At 39.1% G+C, this 18,963-nt stretch overlaps 1 protein-coding gene across 7 annotated transcripts in view; it reads left to right on the top strand.

The window, feature by feature from the left end:
* Positions 1-18,963, top strand: part of LOC124212079 (SET and MYND domain-containing protein 4) — an 86,280-nt gene that overhangs the window by 1,268 nt on the left and 66,049 nt on the right. For 4 of the 7 annotated variants that reach the window (XM_046611838.1, XM_046611873.1, XM_046611822.1 and 1 more), the window contains exon 2: positions 1,556-1,818. In XM_046611838.1, the coding sequence (XP_046467794.1) occupies positions 1,632-1,818 (187 nt within the window). In that variant the 5' untranslated portion in view covers positions 1,556-1,631. Of the gene's footprint in view, positions 1-1,355; positions 1,401-1,541; positions 1,819-18,963 lie in introns of those variants that run through there. The other 3 variants (XM_046611854.2, XM_046611830.1, XM_046611846.2) reach the window with 2 other exon arrangements.

Raw genomic sequence — 18,963 nt, 5'->3', positions numbered from 1 at the left:
GAAGATTTACGAAGAAATTGTAATTTTGCATTTTAAAGGGCATTAAAATTACGAAATAGTATTTCGATACTTTCTCACAATTCATGGGTATTCAGACTTATTGCGAAACGACTGACAAAATCATGGAAGTATGCATGGTACGTGGTAACGATTGACTGTTATTTTTGTAGGAAATTGAAAACCTTAGAAAACTGTACTTATTCGTTGTTGTATCATTGATCTTTATCAAGTTATAAAAAAGTAATGAAAAATAAAAACGGAGAAATAAAGTGAGGAAATTCTCACTGAGACATGTAGAACTACAATTATTTTTTCTAGTCTAAAATTTATATTGAGCCCAAAAATTACGATCCGTAACATAACGATATAGCCAACGGGAATTGCATTTGTTTAAATTAAACGTTTGTATCCAATTTGTACTATTTCATGAGTTAATTGAATTAATAATCAAAAAGTCGTTAGATACTCTGCTCAAACATCAACTGGAGACTTAATATTACTAATGTGAGACTTATGCATGAGGTAAATTGATATTTTGATCGATATACGCAAAACATTTTTTTAAATCACCATTATTGTTCATAAATTCAAAAATTTTAAATGAAAATGATCGATGAATTGCGGACCATTTTCCACATAACGCAGAATGCTAATATTTTCCTGAAATATTTCTTTGAACCTAAACAATCTTTTTAAGGGGTGCCATGGTGGAAAGTCGCATATTATTATATTATTATGTTTTCCTGAAACACCTCAATAGGACATACATATGTTCCATAAGACTTTGCACACTTAAAATATGTTTAAAACAATCAGTGTCACCTTACTTAGTAGTTACAAATTCCTTATAACGAAATTTACGCTCAGTTACTTGGGTTGTACAGTGCAGATCACATTACTACCATCTTGTCTGCCACTTTATCCCCTGGCAGAAGTATTTTTAGGCGTAATTATTTCATGAACTCCGCGAATGTCGTTAATCAATTCAGACACTCAGTAGCCTCCGCTTCCTTCGGGTGGTAATTTTAGTCTCACCTTAGTGTTGTTAGTACAAACTCCGTTAAGGATTGGCTAGATTCAATTCACACATAGCAAGTTTCCTATTACAAAATATATATGAAACAACAAGTTGATCGTTCACATAATTTACGACACAGAATACGAGAACTCTAAACCTATTTCGCCATTTCTGCCTTTTCATCGTACAAAGTATCTGAATAATTTTAACACGATTCTCAAAGCAGCAACATTAATAACGTGTTCTAATTGAATGGCAATGTGAAGATTCTTCATAAAATACTGATATCATATTTAATGCATATTTGTAACCGTACTGCATCTTGTCAGTGTAACAAGTTGGATTTACCTATTGTTCTGTGCGTCTTCCTGTTTATTGAAAGGTAATTCCAGTATTTTTATTGATCTTTGATATTTTTACACGAGTTGATAAACATTCTTTGACCTACTATATAGAAATCAATAATCCTAGAATATGTTAATGTTAATTACAGTTTTGTGATAGTAATTTTCACATTTATTAGATAATTGATTGCAGAATAACTTCGATGTGACGACCTTTGCCGTATAGAATCCGAAGGTTCAATAAAAATAATATCGCAGTTCAAAATAACATGGATCAAGCTAAACAATTGGTGTTGGCTTTGAAACAAAACAACAAATCGCACGTTGGGTATGGCTTGCAGCAAGAAAGTGAAGCACTTGTTAGTCACATTCTCCAAAATATGGTAAAATCAAGCCTTCCACGTTTCAAGCCTAAAATGAAAAATTCGAAAGATTCTATGAGGTATCGCGAAGAAGGTAAATACGGGTTCCTTTAATTACAAGTAATTAGATTTATTAGGTAACTATTCATACAAACTTTAACCGTAGAACTAATGTACGGGGTCGTGAACGACCCCAGCCATCTTTCAAACTGCACTTTTAAGGTCATGAAGTACTGCTACTTTTACTGATCGAGCAAACTCACCTTTTTTTCCTATATTAAATGAACAAACGAATGAAAAGGGTTCCAATTTCGACGGTACATTGCTCTTTTGAAGCGGAATTCAGGCAAATTACTCATATCCCGAAAATCTTAAGAAAATGAATGGTTTTCTTACACGTTTTACTATTCCCACATTTTGGTAGTTAAACTCTTTCCATGCCTTTGTTTATGTAATATAGGAAGAAAAAGGGCAAGTTTACTCGGTCGATAAGGGTAGGAGTACTTCATAACCTTAAGCCAGAAATTGACATGATCGGCTGGGGACCGTAACTATAATTCAGTTTCACTATCTGGCCGTGAGGTTAGGCCGGCAGTGCATTAGTTGCTCGCTGGTCATTGCACAAAACAATTTTAAAGAGCAGCTGGGATCGCTAACGACTCCCACTCTGTACCTACTGTAAGTGTTTCATGGAAGTACCTGAGCAAATTTCACTTTTTTACTCAAACCGAAACATATGTTTTTTTGTTATGTACTGTAAGCGTCAATAGTCACGTATATTATCTGAAGCCATGTACTTCACACACCGAAGCAATTTTCTCCGTAAACTCGGACGCTTTGTACAAAATGTGCGCTACTTTATTTTCTTCACTTGAACTTGGCAGGATTACTAATCGCATACTAGTTTTCAAATAAAAGAAGTTGAAAATATACGAAAATCCCGTACAAACACTTTTTTTGTTACGTTTTGATTGACTTTTTTCATGTTTCCGTATGTTTCCCATATTCATATTCCAAAATAAAAAATTTTTTCCAACGGGATATAGAGATAGTAGTTCTTTCCTGCTAGTCTAAAGTATCCTCTTCAAAATCGCGTTTAAAGTTTGAAAATCAGTTCATTACGAAGAATGATGTGAGATTTTGTTGAAAAAATAAGGTTTTTGCCGTTCCTTAGCACTATTGGTAGTTAACTAAATTTTTCACCAACTAAACTTCAATAAAATTGGATTTTATCTCCACCATACGTTTTTTTTACTAAAAAATGAAAAGATTGATGCATTCACGAGTCCCATTATTGCTTGCCGAACAAACGTAGGAACGAGAAACGCATGGCGTCGTTAACTACCCCACTCACGAGTTATAAGGTAGAAAAAAAATACGTGTATTCCTAGGGTTGGAAAGATATTTATTCCCGATTTTATTATAATGTTAACCTTTTTAACCTGAAAAGCGAGACGAAAGTGGTATATTTTTTTCTCCCAACTTTTATGGGGAAAAACCAACTTTTTGGAATTTGTGCAAAAAATTAGATTCACAGCAGATATGATAGAAAATGTTCGAAATTGGTGTGGCGGGAGGGCGAGAAGGAGAGAGGGGGAGGGAGAGGCAGAGAGGGAAAGAAAGAGAGAGAAAGCATATTTATTTGATCCTGGAGTGTTACTCCCTAAAGACCACAGGCATATATTACAAAATACCAATGACAACCTGAGACTAATTAATTTTAAACCTAAAGCTAAATCAAAATAACATAGCAAGCGAAGAATTAACAGGAAGAAAATTCAAAAGTAGAGAAGTAATAAAATAAAATAATAATTGTAACCACTACAGACACTCAAGCAGAGACAAAATAAAAATCATACATTCATACAGGCGCCATACACACGATCTGATTAATTTTACACATCGTCAAATCATACCCTATGTCTAGTTCCTCGGGTTCGCTTCACGCTCCTCCGCCGCAATCAATTATCCACAGCAGCGCGATGGAAAAACTGGTAGAGTGGGTGTTAGCATGATTTCAAGCGGTAACGAATTCCAGAAATGCACACCAGTAAAAAAAAAAGATTTCTGATACATGACAGTGCGAGCAGATGAACCTGAAACGTATCCGTACGAGTTTGATTGCGCTGTAACGCAAGGTTCATGCGCAAACACAGTTGGCTATCAAAAAGCCATGGCTCTGCCAGGTATATAACCTTGTAAAAAATACAGCCAACTAGAAACAACCGACGATTACATGGCTGCAGCCAACCGCAGCGTCGCCTATGACTGGATATGCTCGCATCACGTGGAAGACGCATTAAGCAGCGCATACAGTTATTGAGCGCCACCCGAATCGAACGCTCTAATTCCCCTGACAAAGTTGTAAACACTGGAGCCTAGTAGTGAAAAGATGGAAACACGAAGGTGACGATCGGCCGACGTTCTAATGCTACGCTTAATAAGCTGTCATTTATCCGGATTCTATACATAGATGCTGCCGCCTTTTTGCTCACAAGCACAACGTGTTGCGGCCACGACAAGGTATTATTAAGGACAACCCCCAGATATTTAAAGGTGGGCACAAACTCTATGGCTTTATCCCCTATTGTTACCAGTAGGAAACTTGCGTTGAGGAGTCCATTGACATATCGCGAACTGCCAACAATCATCGCCTTTGTCTTCTCGTCATTAGGGTCCAATTGATTTTGAAGAGACCATTGCATTATGCGCTTAATGTTCCTATTAAGCAGATGGCTGTATTCAGCAATCTCGTCCAGCCGGCATTTGAGGTATATTACCAAGTCATCGGCTTAAAGCAAGTGAGAACAACTGCACAAGTACAACGGTAGATCATTAATGAAGATTGAAAAGAACAGAGGACCCAGAACACTACCCTGAGGAACGCCAGTTTGTGAATAAAGCCAGTCTGACAGCTTACCCCCACCCCCATGGACCGCTTGCATGCGGCCGCGTAGGTAAGAGTGAAGTGCCCCCATGGAGAAACCCAACCTCTGAATCTTCTGCAATAAGAGACAATACTTAACCTCATCGAAAGCCTTCGTAAAGTCAAAGAAGACAGCTATAGTGACGTCATGGTCATCAATCCCTTGACGAATATCATCCACAAGCTTTACGACAGCAGTCTGAGTCCCCAACACTTACCAAAAATCAGTCTGCTGCCCGTCAAATAAATTGCGTGACGACAGGTACGACATGACCTGATCAAATTATAAACACTCCAGTACCTTAGCAATGGCACAGAGCCACGAGATAGATCAGAAACCCGAGCACTGCGTTAGACAGCGTGACTTTGGCAGTAGATTCACAAACGAGAACTTCCATAACTCAGTGAATACTTCATCTCTAAGTGAGCTATTGAACAACATGACAATAATAGGTATTAGCAACACCCGAAAAACTATGAAGGCTTGAATGGTCAGGCCGTCCGGCCCCTGTATTCGCATAGTCACCCGTGCCATCGCAGCTTCCACACTCATCAAGTCAACATTCGCCAGGAAAAATTGTTTATCATTCATCACACCTACATCATATTCAGTATCAATACATTCCAAGAGCTCCGGTAAGGGATCACCCGAGGAGATTGATGCTAATTGCTCATTAAGCGGCTGCAGCTGCAGATGCGCCGAAAGTTCACGGTAGGCAGGTTTCATGACTCCCAAATCATCAATCACCTTCCAAAATTACTGTATGTTGTCCGTTGTATCAAACTTCGTCTGAACATGGTCAGATTTTGCACTAAATATGTAGCATTGTCTTCACCTTCCTACGAAGATCAATATATTTTTGGAAAACTGTCTCCGAACCTGACCGCTTGGGTGCACGATAACACGTATCCCTCTGGCGCATAAGCTCACGCACTTTTCATGTAATCCACGGCACGGAGGGGGGGGGGGGGGCGTGTGACCAACACCTTTTATAGCGGGACTGCCCGATCCAGGATCTGATTTACCAACCTGTTGAACACAAAAATCTTACAGTTCATACTCGGCTAATTATGAAGCAGCGAACAATCAAACGATGATACCACATCAGTTACGACTGCCAGGTCAACGTCATTCCAAGGGCGATACTGGAACTGCTTGGCGTTGGATAATCAATGCCATACCTGAAGGAGACGTGAATCAAATCAAATCATGCCCAGAGAAAAAAGTTTGAGAAGACTGCTCCAAGTTGTTGGAGAGCCCAAATCACTGACAATACAAACATCCAGCCAGGAGTCCGGTATTTGGGTGTGCTGGGTGGACTAAAGAGGTACTAACTGCAATCTTTGCGATGTAAGAAAGTCCTTGAAACGGGAAGAGTCATAGGTGAAATTAAGTAAGTCTGCATTAAAGTCCCCAAGGAGAAAAGCAAAATTGTAACGTTACAGACACGCCATATTTGGCGGTCGGTACGAAACAGCTACTCAGAACTTCGGCTGCGAAGTACCCCACACCTCTACTAAAATGAACCTCGGAACACCATCCCTTTCCAACGACGAAGCGGAAGCCACAAGCTGCCCACACAGTCCTTTGTGCAAATACAGTGCAACGCCACCACCATGACGTCCTCAGTAATCGTCTCGAAAAATGTTATGCGTTAGAAGTCTGACTTGCGCATCCATGATGCGTTCATTGAGCCAGCGTTTGGCAACTGCAATTATATGCTAAGGGCTACGCCGGAAGAATTCATGAACCTCACCAACAGGTTGAGGCAACAGACATCAATCACAGCATCAACTATCTCTACTTCTATGAAGCGAAGTTCACATAGTGGCTTGACATGGTTGGTTGGAGATAAGTAATCATACTGTACACGCAATGACAACAACCATTACCAGCGCCGGCTGCAAGACATTTGCCGCCCCGGGCAAACAAGAATATTTTCGCCCCCCGTCTCCCAACCGCTTTTTGACCGAAATTTTCAAACTGATAACTTAAATGAAAATTCACTCGCCTTGCTTTAACGTAGGCAAACGCTCTTAATGACAATCGACATAATTTACATTTGGATGAGAAAAAAAAAAACCGCCTCGAGCCGCCTGTTCGGCGCCCCCCTAAACGCGGCGCCCTGTGCCATAGCCCAGCTTACTCCCCCCCCTCCCCCCCAAGAGCCAGCGCTAACCATTCCCACCTGGGCAGTACACGAGATGCGTCCGATCGAGTTTGACAGCAGTATACATGTATACAGGTTTATAGTTCCAAAATAGATACCGTCACGACGTGCTAATCAGTGTAACCACAATTGTGAAGCGGGAGACCGATATATAATGACAACTCCAGCGCCTAACCCAAAAATGATCAAGGCCACTATAATCGACTACGAAGATAATACTTTCATATAATGATCAATTGTTGAATCATTCAACGTCGAGCACACGTTTCAAAGTACAGATGACACCACATTGCACCACACCAATACGCAGATGCAAGCAGTTTCCGCGGTTATTTCAGAAAGCAGTTCAGATCACGCAACATAACAACATATCAACATATCAAGAGATAGAGTACAAATGAATTAGAAAATACGGAAAGAAAGATATAAAATAGTACAGGAATTGATTAATTTATTTAAAGAAGATCGTGCACCCTTATGTGCGCACCAAACTTCTCCTACGTTGATGCGCACCCGGGGAACCCGGATACCCACCTCCAGTTTTAATTATTTTTTGAGTTCAGATGTGAACAGAATAATTATAAATCGATTTACTTAATTGAGTAAACATAATTAAAAAATAATTAAGCTATATTTACGTTTAAAAGTAGCGTGTAGTTGCCACAAAGAGAGATCGAAGGAGGGGATCTCGAGCGCTCTACAGCCAATTATTGGCTTTATCGAGCAGCAGATGTTCCAAACGTTTGTGGAAGTAGCAGTTAGATAGTTAGATTCCTTTTCAAGTATACAAGGGCCCAGCAGTGACGCATTTGCTCAGTTAAGAACATTGATTAACATTAACATTGATTTGCAGATGAATATATCAAATTTTTCTCTAGTGTGTACTCGGGTACCTTGGGTGCCCCCTGGTACTAACTGTACTTCAAGTTCATATTTTTATTGCAAAAAAATTTTTTTTTTCGAAATATAGTTATGGGAATTTTTTCGTGAAGAGTTAAACTTCCTAGATCCGGAGGCTCAGATCGAAAAAACATTTTTTTCAAAAAATTACAAGCAACAATGTGACGACGTGGGTACCCGGGTACCCGGGTGCGCACATAAGGGTTAATGAGCATCACAATACTAAGAGAAATAGATAAAGTAAATTATCAACAATCCAGATACCTTACAGCTTATAACTAGGGATCTACATCTAGTAACAGTCCTAATCGGCGAGCTGTATCAACAATACAACACCAACTAAGGATTTGCCTTTGACAATAGCAGATGCGCAAACAGCCTAGCGTTCAACATGTTGAGGGAGGTAACCGATGAAACAGAATCCAGGAAGCTTCAGAATCCCAGAGAGGTAGCACTCGATGCACTCGCTAGTAGTCAGTCGCTAACGGTCAGGAGAGCCAGATGAGTCTCGGATTGAATGATGATAGGCTCAGACGCTGCATCACGTTTCGCCAAAAACTCCCCATTCTTGACCCAGATGTACCTAAAGCGACACTCCCTGCCACGCGAACACCGGGGTGTGAGGATGCTCCCCTATAACATCAAGTTCGTCAACATACACATGGGGCCGGGAACGTTTGGCAGCCAGAACACGATTTCGGATATCCGTCAAGTGGAGTCGTCCCAATATCAAAGACTGTTTATCAGTAACCCTCGTGCTTTCAAAGTGAGTGATCTCGATAATCTACAAGTCCGGGACAGTAACTGAAAGAAGCGCTATAGCAGATCGGAAGATAGTAGGTAGATCATCTGCTTCTAGCTAGGAAACACTCGCCAGCAATAGGTTACGACTTACTGCATTGCGTTCCAACGTCTTTATCCTATCCATGAGTTGAGCGATCTCAGCAACGTGGTCAGCACGGGCTGCCTTGAAGGCATCAGTTTTATCCAAGAGTTGGTGGTTCTGAGCAGTGAGTGCATCAACCTTTCCAGAGAGCTCATCGTCGAGTTCTGTGGTAGATCTAGCGAGTTCATCGACCTTGGAAGACAGAGCATCCATCATGGCAGGGAGCGTTGGGAGTCCATGTATCTCTCCATTCAGCAACGTCGAGCTAGCTTGAACCGCTGCAAGCACAGTGTCCAGAGTAGGAGGCTGCAAAGGCGGTTGGTGGATGCCCACCGAACGAGAACTCGCTTCACCAGATATAGGATGCAAGGGCAGCAAACTAGTATTACTGCTGTCAGAACGACATGCGTTACTTCCGGGAAGGCAGCGCCACGAACACCAAAGAGGGCACGAAAGAACGGAGCCGCTACAGACGCAGAGGTACAGGACCTTTACATTGGGTGCCTGACCTGGCATTTGGCTTGGCCGCCTTTATCATCTGGGTGCAGCTGGGATGATAATGCCCACCGCATTTGAAGCAACGTACAGAAGATTTAACGTCCTTCTTACAGCCTTTGCAAGTTCTCACGACCGATTTCACCTGAGTATGGGCAATAACATCAGGCATTATTAGATAAGTTCAGATCAGAGTAGGTAGGTTAGCTGAGAAGAGACGAGTTTAAAGTCCAAACAAATAGATACACACATCAGGAACACAAGCACGCACTAAGCCGAAGTAGTAGAGGCTACACACACCTCTACTATCACAATGTGTCGAAAGTAACACAACCTATCGAATTGGACAGGTGAATAGTACAAATAGCACGTAAAGATGAGCTGGCATGTAGCACTAAGGCAGAGCAGTAACGTGCATACAGAGTCAAAGACAAAAAAAAAAAACACAACTTCTCCGGGGGAGGTGCAGGAGTACGCCTCAAGAAATGTACTGGAGACAAACTTACACAGTATCCCGTACGTAACTCACCGAAAAGTTTAAGAAACTGAGAGCACACATAAACATCTCTCGAGAGAGAGAGAAAGAGAAAGAGATACAGAGAATACACAGCTGTCAACCGCTTCTTCTATAAGTGCCATACAATTATTTTTATTGTATTTCTCAGTTTTTTTGTTAAGCTAATTTCGCTTTCAAAAAAGTTTGCTTTTAGACGGAGGGGCTGTGCCTCGTGACCTCCCCGTAGCGGCTTCGGCCCCTACATGCCCAACCAAGACTTGCAGCCCTAGATCCGCTCCTTCACCCTACCTCTCGCCGACCCACACCCAAATAATAGTGATTGTATGCATTTTTGAGAAATAATTTTTTCATTATTAATCTACGTTCTCAGTTTTTTATACCTAATATAACGAAAGATATATCAAGTTCGTATTTTTAAGTTAATAATGTTCCCAGAGTTGAGTGGGCAATAAAGTCTTATATGTAATACAGGACTAAAGTGGATTACCCCTATTATAAACTGGAAGGAAAAATGAAAAAAAAAGAAAATATACAATAATAGAAAAAAAAAGATTTGCAAAACAGAAAGAAATAAATAAAAAGAAACAGCGTCCGCCATTGTGCGCTTATGGTATCTTTCATTTGTGGTATTTTTCGTTTCTGCCATTTTCGATTTACGTTTCACACCACGGTTAATTCTTCCCGGGAAAGTATTTTAGTTTAGTCATGTGAACAGCCCGTAAAGAGAGCCCGCAAAGAGGGAATTTTCCGGGATCCGCCACAATCACGTAGGCGTTGTCTACAGGAAAATTCATATTTTATAAGTGGACAATGTTGCCGCCTCCATCGTAAATGAAGTCGACGTGCGCAGGCACCGCATGGTGGACCCGTCGCCGTGTTAGCCGACGACCAGAGAGACTTTCGGGTCACTCTGGGGACGCTAGACCCCTTTGCGAAAGTTACTTCTGAGTTTGGTTGGGTCATCCCTTTCGTGTCTGGGAAGGCATTGTATCGCCCGGAGCCGAATAGCTAACGTGCGACACGATGAAGGCGGCGATCAAAATTAAAATTATTTGAAAAACACGACCGACGCCGCGTGGACACAGAGAACGCCGGGAGGTTGTAAGCCAGCCCAGCGTACTGGTAAATCAGAAGAGCAGCTTCCGAGGTGCGGTGTACGACGTTATCGGCGGCGCTCGCGCGTGTTGCCGCGGCCCCCCACCCCTCACGTGCCGCTTATCAGAGTTGGACCTACGACTACTTAAGCGAATGTGCGCCAGCGGATCGTCAGAATTCCGACAATTGTGGAAGAGACCACATATCATAAGTGACGAATTATACCCATATTAAATATTAGGGGCTTCGGCCCTGCGCGCTTCGCGCGCCAACCCCGGGTCAGCGCTTCGTGCCTCACGATCAACCGCTCTTCAACCCCTTATTGTCTAAATTTCTAAAAACGCACAAAGCACTTTTTAGGTATTTATATTATGAACTGTTTGAATCAAAAACCAAGTCGATGTCTCATCTGTGTGCGGAAATATCGTCGAAACCGTAAAAATCACTTTTAACCACTTTTCACCCTCTTAGAGTTTGAATTTATAAAAATCGCTTCTTAGTGAGAACTTACGTTCCGAGGGGAATATGCATTCTAAATTTCAAGTTTCTAGGTCAAGGGGTTTGGGCTGTGCGTTGATCGTACTTGTTCCTTGTATAGAGATAACAGAACATCGACAGTTGTAAAAACAAATAAAACATCATTTTCTATCTTCATCCGTTTGTGTCCTTGTCCTTGTCACCCACAATCCCCTTGTTACATAATAAACTATTTTCTATTTTTTTTTCACTTGAAAGAGTAACCGCGAAAACACCCTTTTTTCGCCCCTTTTTGCGTAGTGTGCAGCAAGAACGGGGAAGGTCGTACAGAGGTCTCCGTGGGCTTAAATTAATCGTCATCGAAAATGTAGGTGCGCATATTTCGATTTTTTTCGATTTTGCGCGACTTACCCCTATTTTGGGGGTGAAGTATGTTTCACCCCAACGCTAGGGGTGTTTTTCCCTTTGAAGATATTTGGAAGAATATTCTTGATATTACTCCTGCCATGTGGAATTCCGCCAATTTTTCCCCAGATTATGTCAACCATTTTTGATTTTTCTTGTACTGGGGGTGGTTTTCACCCCCTGGGAAGGGTAGTTCTGAAATAAAAATGGTTCAAATCATCTCCATATGAATACAGAAAGTCAAATGATCCATTTTTTGAAGTTAGGTGTATAATCCTTAGGGTAATAATAGTGATTTGAGTTTGCTTCGTGGTAGTTCAAAAATGCAAAGTTCTGACATACTTTACCCCCAAAATAGGGGTAAGTCCTGCAAAATCGAAAAAAATCGAAATATGCTCACCTACATTTTCGATAACGATTAATTTAAGCCCACGGAGACCTCTGTACGACCTTCCCCGTGCTTGCTACACACTACGCAAAAAGGGGCGAATTTTGTGGTCACTCTTTGGTACACATTTTTATATTACAAGACAATATTTTAGTACGGGTTTTAAGTGGAAGAACAGTGGTTTAGGTGGCACATTGACAATCACGTCGATTTTTTTTTAAATATGAAAATACTAGCTTTCGTGCCAAGCTGGAAAGTTGTACGGCCGTAGTGCGAACATTATTTTTTGACATAGTAGTCTCAAAGTATATCATTATGGTTATGTTATCCGGCCATCACATGGCACTTGTGTTCAGTTGGACACGTGTCCATAAAGTTCAGCTTTACGGCCGGAAAACGCAACGATACCTAATTGCGTACTTTGCGGCTAGTATTTTAAAAATAAATTATCAAATGTCACCCGAAACCGAATGAATTCAATCTTCGTTACTGATGAACAATTATGATACAATGATAACTGAATATTGGGTTATCGCCTGTGAATAGTTCTCCGTGGGCATAAAATCTCTATCATTTATTTATCTCAATGGTAATATGAATTCCATTTTTTTGACGATGCTATCTGTCGTTTGCACATACCGATCGTATTACTTTTTGTTTCAATCGACTAAAATATGCTATATATTGTACATAAATAATATGTTATGCCACACGGGCGTCAATGACGGTCTTATGCCCATGTTAGATGAGCTATTTTTTGTAATAGTACGCGAAAAATTGTCATATGTATAGTAAATTATATTGCGTTACATCAGGAAATTGTGCCTGGAGGTGCCAGCCCTGGTTGCAATATAAGAGGGGCGAGGGAGGGGGGGGGGGGGGGGGGGGGGGGCTTCCGCGGGGGGTTGGCCCCACTCCACCTATGAAATACTATGAATGCTATCAATACTGAGAAATACTAACATATACATGAAAAAAAAATTAATATTAAACATGCATACGAAAAAATATTTATGCTAACAAATGCACAGTTGAATGGGATAGTTCTTAAAAATATCGTCACGGTTATTTAATTAAACAAACATTGATTCACACAATAATTTGAGTATCATCACATTTTTTTTAATTTGATATGGTTAAAATGTAGATAATGTACAAATACGTACAAAAGGACGGAGCACGCTTTGTGTTGTCGATCGTCAAAGCGGCACTGACTATATGGTGCGGCACGGAGAAGAGTCATAGGTTACACACTTGTACCTGCATGAAAATGGAAGAAAATGAAACTGTGTCTTCTATTATGTGTCGTATATATTACCTATGTGTCATAAATATCGTAAAGGATATATTATTAGGGCATTTCTATAGTACATAGTGGTATAGAAACGCAAAGAACTGAATTTTTCCTGTTACGCCCGTGAGTGTAAAATCAAATTTTACACACACTCTTGCAAAAAAGTATGAACTGCTATCAGTGTTAGGCGTTTTTTTAATTCATCACAATTTATTTACAAATTACGAATGTGATTACTATCGGTTTTTATTGTAATTAAAAATTACGAATGTAATGAAACTAATTTTTTCTTCTAATTAAAAAGTACAATTATCATTAGGATCGTATTAATATTTTCTGAACGTATTTGATATCATTTTTCGAACTACTTGAAATCATACTTTAGACATTCATAGATCATTCCAAGGACATACGAGTAACTTCGAGAATGTGCATTCAACTTGAGCTATGTGAAAAATCTGTGTTTACAAAATATAAGTTATGAGACTTCAATTTTCCGAACATTACATTACTGTTTGATTGGCTTTGTAAAATTTTGTAAGAAACAATACGGAGCTTACGCGAAAGTAAGTGTAAGTTTAAAACAGGCTGCAAATTGAAACTTGCAAATTGCTTCTTCTGGAAAAATATCTTACTTCTAAAAAATATTTGCCGGTATAGGAGCATCGTCAAAAAGTATGGGGAAGAAAGTCGGAAGTAATAACTTGCGGTTTTGAAGTATCTTAGTGCAAGAATCTCGAATTTTTTTTCTATACCATAGGGCTTGATTAATGAGAATATAAAATTCAAAATTTCTCAACATGCAATAAGAATCGATGTTTAAGAATGTTACATAATTACAGTTTTAGGCGCTTTTTTAAATAATTACATTATAATTACAAATAAAGAATTTAATTAGTCGAAGAAATCCAATTCTAATTACATTCGTAAGTTGTAATTAACAGAAAAACCGATGCTAATGACATTCGTAATTTGTCACTGGAAGAAAAACCAATTCTAATAACATTTATAATTTGTAATTAGAAGAAACAAGGATTTTAATGATATTCACAATTCGTAATTAGAAGAAAAGTCGATCCCAATTAGATTTGTAAAAACGCGTAAAACATGCTCGGGTTATATAAAATAATTTGCTGGCCCGGCAAATTTCAGTGTTAAGGACGTTGCCTACCGAGCTCGCGCGGGAACTTTGGCTTCCTGCGCGACTCAAGCCAAGCGGCCAAGGGGAAGAGTGGGCAGGACTTAAGTCTATGCCCCTCGCGTGCTATGGCCCCCCACTCTGCACTCCGTTGGGACCAGGCCGCTTGCACTTGAACGTTCTGAAGTTCTGACGTGCGAGGAATATAACTGGAAGCCCGTATGAGTTTGGCGTGGTTGATGAGATTAGGATACGTTTATCCAAGGAGAGGTTGGCACGTATACATATTATTTCAAATATTTATTGCTTTTGCAAATAATAATAAGTTACGGAAATCATTGAATAATCTTCGTGTTTTCAAGAGATCTATTGCATAACTCGTTGCAGTAAAATGAAAAATATTACAAGAGAAATTACCCGAAACAGCAGTTAGCTAATTCATGATTAAATACTAGGGATGGGCGATCTCAAGCAAAAGATCGATTCTCAGAATCGATTCGAATTAATTTTGAAAAAACCGATTCATCCAAAAAATCGGATACAAAAGATTGATCTTTAGAAGATTGATCGTTATTTTTACTTTTTAGTTGAACTGGAAACCGGTGTCTATATTGGAGATTAAAAATCGTGTCACACAAATGTAGTACTTATTCAACAGTTTTGATATTTAACAATAGTTTGCTTTGGGTCATATTTGTTTATCACAGCAATAGTTCTCATATACATATTACACAAACCCAGCCGACTAGGTGGGAAGCATTTTTTATTAGTTGTGATATTAGATTTATTAAGCGCTAGAAATTGGTCAATTCTTTTGTATTCTCAAACCTATATTATTCATAAAATACGGAACGCCAAAATAGACTTTCAAAACTTTTTTTAATTGAAGATTAAAGAACCTAATCCGATCCTTGCAAACTTGGAATCGATTCTAGAAAAAATCGATTAGTAAAGTATCAATACAAAAGATCTATTTTCTCGACCCAAAAGTTCGATTCTTGAGTTGATCGATCTAGAATCGCGCATACCTACTAAATGCATTGCCATCAATGACCCAGGTCTCACCATGTGGGAGTCGCTGCGATGAAGAGACCCACTCTATCCCGTCCCAACCTCTCAACCATGCCAGGAAAAATCAAAAGTGTCACATACATCGATAGATATTCAAGAGAAAATTAGTAAATCAAAAAAATTGAGTTATACATGCAGGAGTATATTAGAAATTGATAGATAAGGCGTATTGAAAAATCAGCAAAATCTATGGTACAAAATATAATCAAAAGTAATGGCGCGTCAATAAATAAAATGTATACATTCGATCGCGTGGAATACCATACTTTTCGCTTTTCGTTATGACGTTTCATTGGTATAACAAGTAATTATTATAGAAATACAACGAATCTTAAAAATAAACTGTTTCAATAAATATTATGGAATGAAAGATGCAATCATTCACCAAGCGAATATGAGAGATCATTATTCAGAAATTCATTAATTTCTGAACTTGAAAACATAATGTGAAAGCACGTTGTATCCGTGCAAAATTTCGAATGGACTGTAACTGAAAAATGAAAATTTAACAAGCAGGATATACATGCGAGGGTTGATTTGTAACACAAAAAATAAAAAAATGGCCTACACACAAAGAAAACAATCCTTGAATGAAGAATTGAAATATTCTTGAATCAAGAATAGTTTTCTGTGTGTGACATTATTGTGAAATAGTTATCTATAAATGAAAGGAAAAATATACAAATATGTAAAAACTTCTGTATAGTCACTCGTTAGTACTGTCGGTTGTCATTTTCATTTTCTTACGGATGGAAACATCAGTCGTTGAGTTTTTTGATTCGACCGCAGAATTTCTAGCTTCATTTATTTGAGGAGGGTCGCGAATCGGTAGTTGTCGAGCACGTCTGGAGTGTACTATTGCTGGCAAAAGGCAGAAATGAAAAACGTCAGCTAATTTATTTTACAGTTTCAATTTCCAAAAATTGTCGTCGCGAATAATTTTGTCAAAGATCAGTCCTTTCGGCATCCAAACTACGAAATAGCACCACTTCCTTTTCTTAATGTGGAGAAGACCCGAACATAACTGATAAAGCTGAATCAGTGCTGGAGTCAAGTCTCAGGTCTCATCGAGTTGAATAATTGGCTCATTTCGAAACGTGAATGTAGCGTACCGAACGTGGCTGGCACTGAAACTTCAAGCTGCAACAATGTCTTCGATAGCACGTCATGTTTTCAATTCATTAGTGTATTGTGCATTGACCTTGTCCAGTAGATGTCAAATATCACAATCAAATAGTCAATTAGGTAGATCAGTGTGCGGTAATAGTCATCGGTAAGTTTGTAATCGTGAGTGGACGAAAGATGGAAAATGATTTTCCGAAGAATAGGTTGACAAAACACACATTGACAAAGGGACGGTAAATAATAATTCGAAGAGATTGTTAGGAAAATACGGTGTTCTGAATTAATAAAACGTGCATGTTAGTTAGTCGGTCTGAAAATGAAAACTATCAAGTCTATGTAAGCAAACTTGATGCCATTCTATTTATCTCAACCTCTCCCGCTGATAACCCGCCAAATTTTTCCAACCCTGGCCCTTTTTCTTACTTTTCCGTAACACTTTCCTTATCTTAGTCGTAGCGAATGACCGATGAACACTTATCAAGGGATTTTAGATGCTTTACTAATATTTACTCACGAAGAACACACCGAATAACGCTCACGCCTCGCGGTTTGAATTACGGGTTTGCACGTGTTAAATGAAGACTGCTGCTACGGCCGTTAGTTCGTACGACGGGCGGCTTAAGGTAGTACCGTGATAGCAGCAGTCCTCAACTTCCAGAGAAATATCCCCCGTATAAAACATTATAACTAAAGTAAAAAGTAGTTGAGATACAGTACACCTTTGCGCCTCCTCTCACATGCGCAGAAGTATAAAAATTTTCCCATTGCGTCTTTTGTCTGACTTGGCAACGTTGCATTCTAACTCAGTATCTCTTGCCCCTCAAGCATGTGTTGTAGAGAAATGTATTGTTATGAAATCAATTTGAGGTTAGTTATAATTGGAGACTGAAAATAATACACAATGACTTCGCGATTAAAACCTGTACCGTAACCTATATCCGCAAAGTTCTGACATTTATTTCAATTCGTTGGGCCTTTATGGTATTTTAAACTTCCCGCGTAGGGCAACGTTGCCAAGTCACTATTTCTCACGGGTCAGGTTATGAGAGAAAGTTTGAAAATCATTAAAAGCAACAAACTTTAAGAATTATTTACAAAAAAATGAATGCGGCTTGTTTATGTTTTTTTTGAAAAAAATTACTTGTTATATCCTCAATTAATAATTCTCAGTTTTTAAAAAAAATTCTAAGAAAAGTATGGCTGTTATTAAATAAAATGCTCCCTCTAACTACGGTCGGGATAGGGAATACATGTAAATTGTACGACTTTTGATCGCTAATATTGCAAAATTTAGTACCGCAAGGACTATTAAAAAAAATTCCTACGTATAAAGGACACTTCAAATTATGTGTATTCAAAAATTGAAAGATATTGTAAGAAAAGTGATTTATCACGGTACTACCTTAAGCCAGAGATGGCGCCAGCAAGCAATCGCTATTCGCGGCGAAAATCCGCTGTTACATGCTTCAGCTCGTGCAAGTTTTCTCGCAACTCTTAAGTTCGATTTTATTGCTCTTAGTCCTAAATCAAAGGTGAAGAATTTATCTGTGTCGTGTATTTCGTATAATTGTAAAAAAAATTCATTCTTGTCTTATTACAACGGGAACTTTGCTCACTTTCAGTGCTGTTTTCTACGACTCTGAAAAAAAATTTGAAATTCGGAAAAATACACGACACAGATTGCTCCTTCGTCTTCATAATGCTTGTAATAGAAGTTCGATATCTTTATAAATGACGGAGAAAACTTGCATCACGTGAACTTCTGCAAGCAGCAGTTCCGCCGGGAGTAGGCAACGTCCTTAAGAAAATAGTATGTAAACCTCGAGAAAAAACGAGCGTTTGCGCTTATCAACCGCCCGTTTTTGCTCTCGGTGCACAATGTACTACTCCGTCCAATCTGTCATGCCCAGCCATGAATTTAGCACCAGCAATACCTTAAATCACCAAGCACGAGCGATTGAGGTATTGTTCGTCAACCTTAACGTTACATTCCTTCTGGAATTTCTAGCAATCTTTCGCATCGTCATTTGGCAGTGAACCTCGTATAATATATCTATGTTCGCAACTAAATGACAATACGGTTATAATTTAATAATCATAATACTACTTTAATCTAACAATCATAATATCATTGTAGAATAAGTACAATTATAATATATAATATCCTTGTAGAATAAGAAAAATTAATTAAATGTAATGTAATACAGCACACGAATTAAGTTCAAGAGTTGAGGTGATTAGAAAAATTAAGGGCACAGTCTCCAGGGTTAGGTGGAGTAGTAGTGCAAATCTCAGGCGAACTATAAGCATCCATAGATTCTGGATTCGATTCCTGGTACCCTCGTTAATTT

Source organism: Neodiprion pinetum, chromosome 1 (genome assembly GCF_021155775.2).
Source record: "Neodiprion pinetum isolate iyNeoPine1 chromosome 1, iyNeoPine1.2, whole genome shotgun sequence".
Lineage (NCBI taxonomy): Eukaryota > Metazoa > Arthropoda > Insecta > Hymenoptera > Diprionidae > Neodiprion > Neodiprion pinetum.
This window is presented reverse-complemented; position numbering and strand designations above follow the sequence as displayed.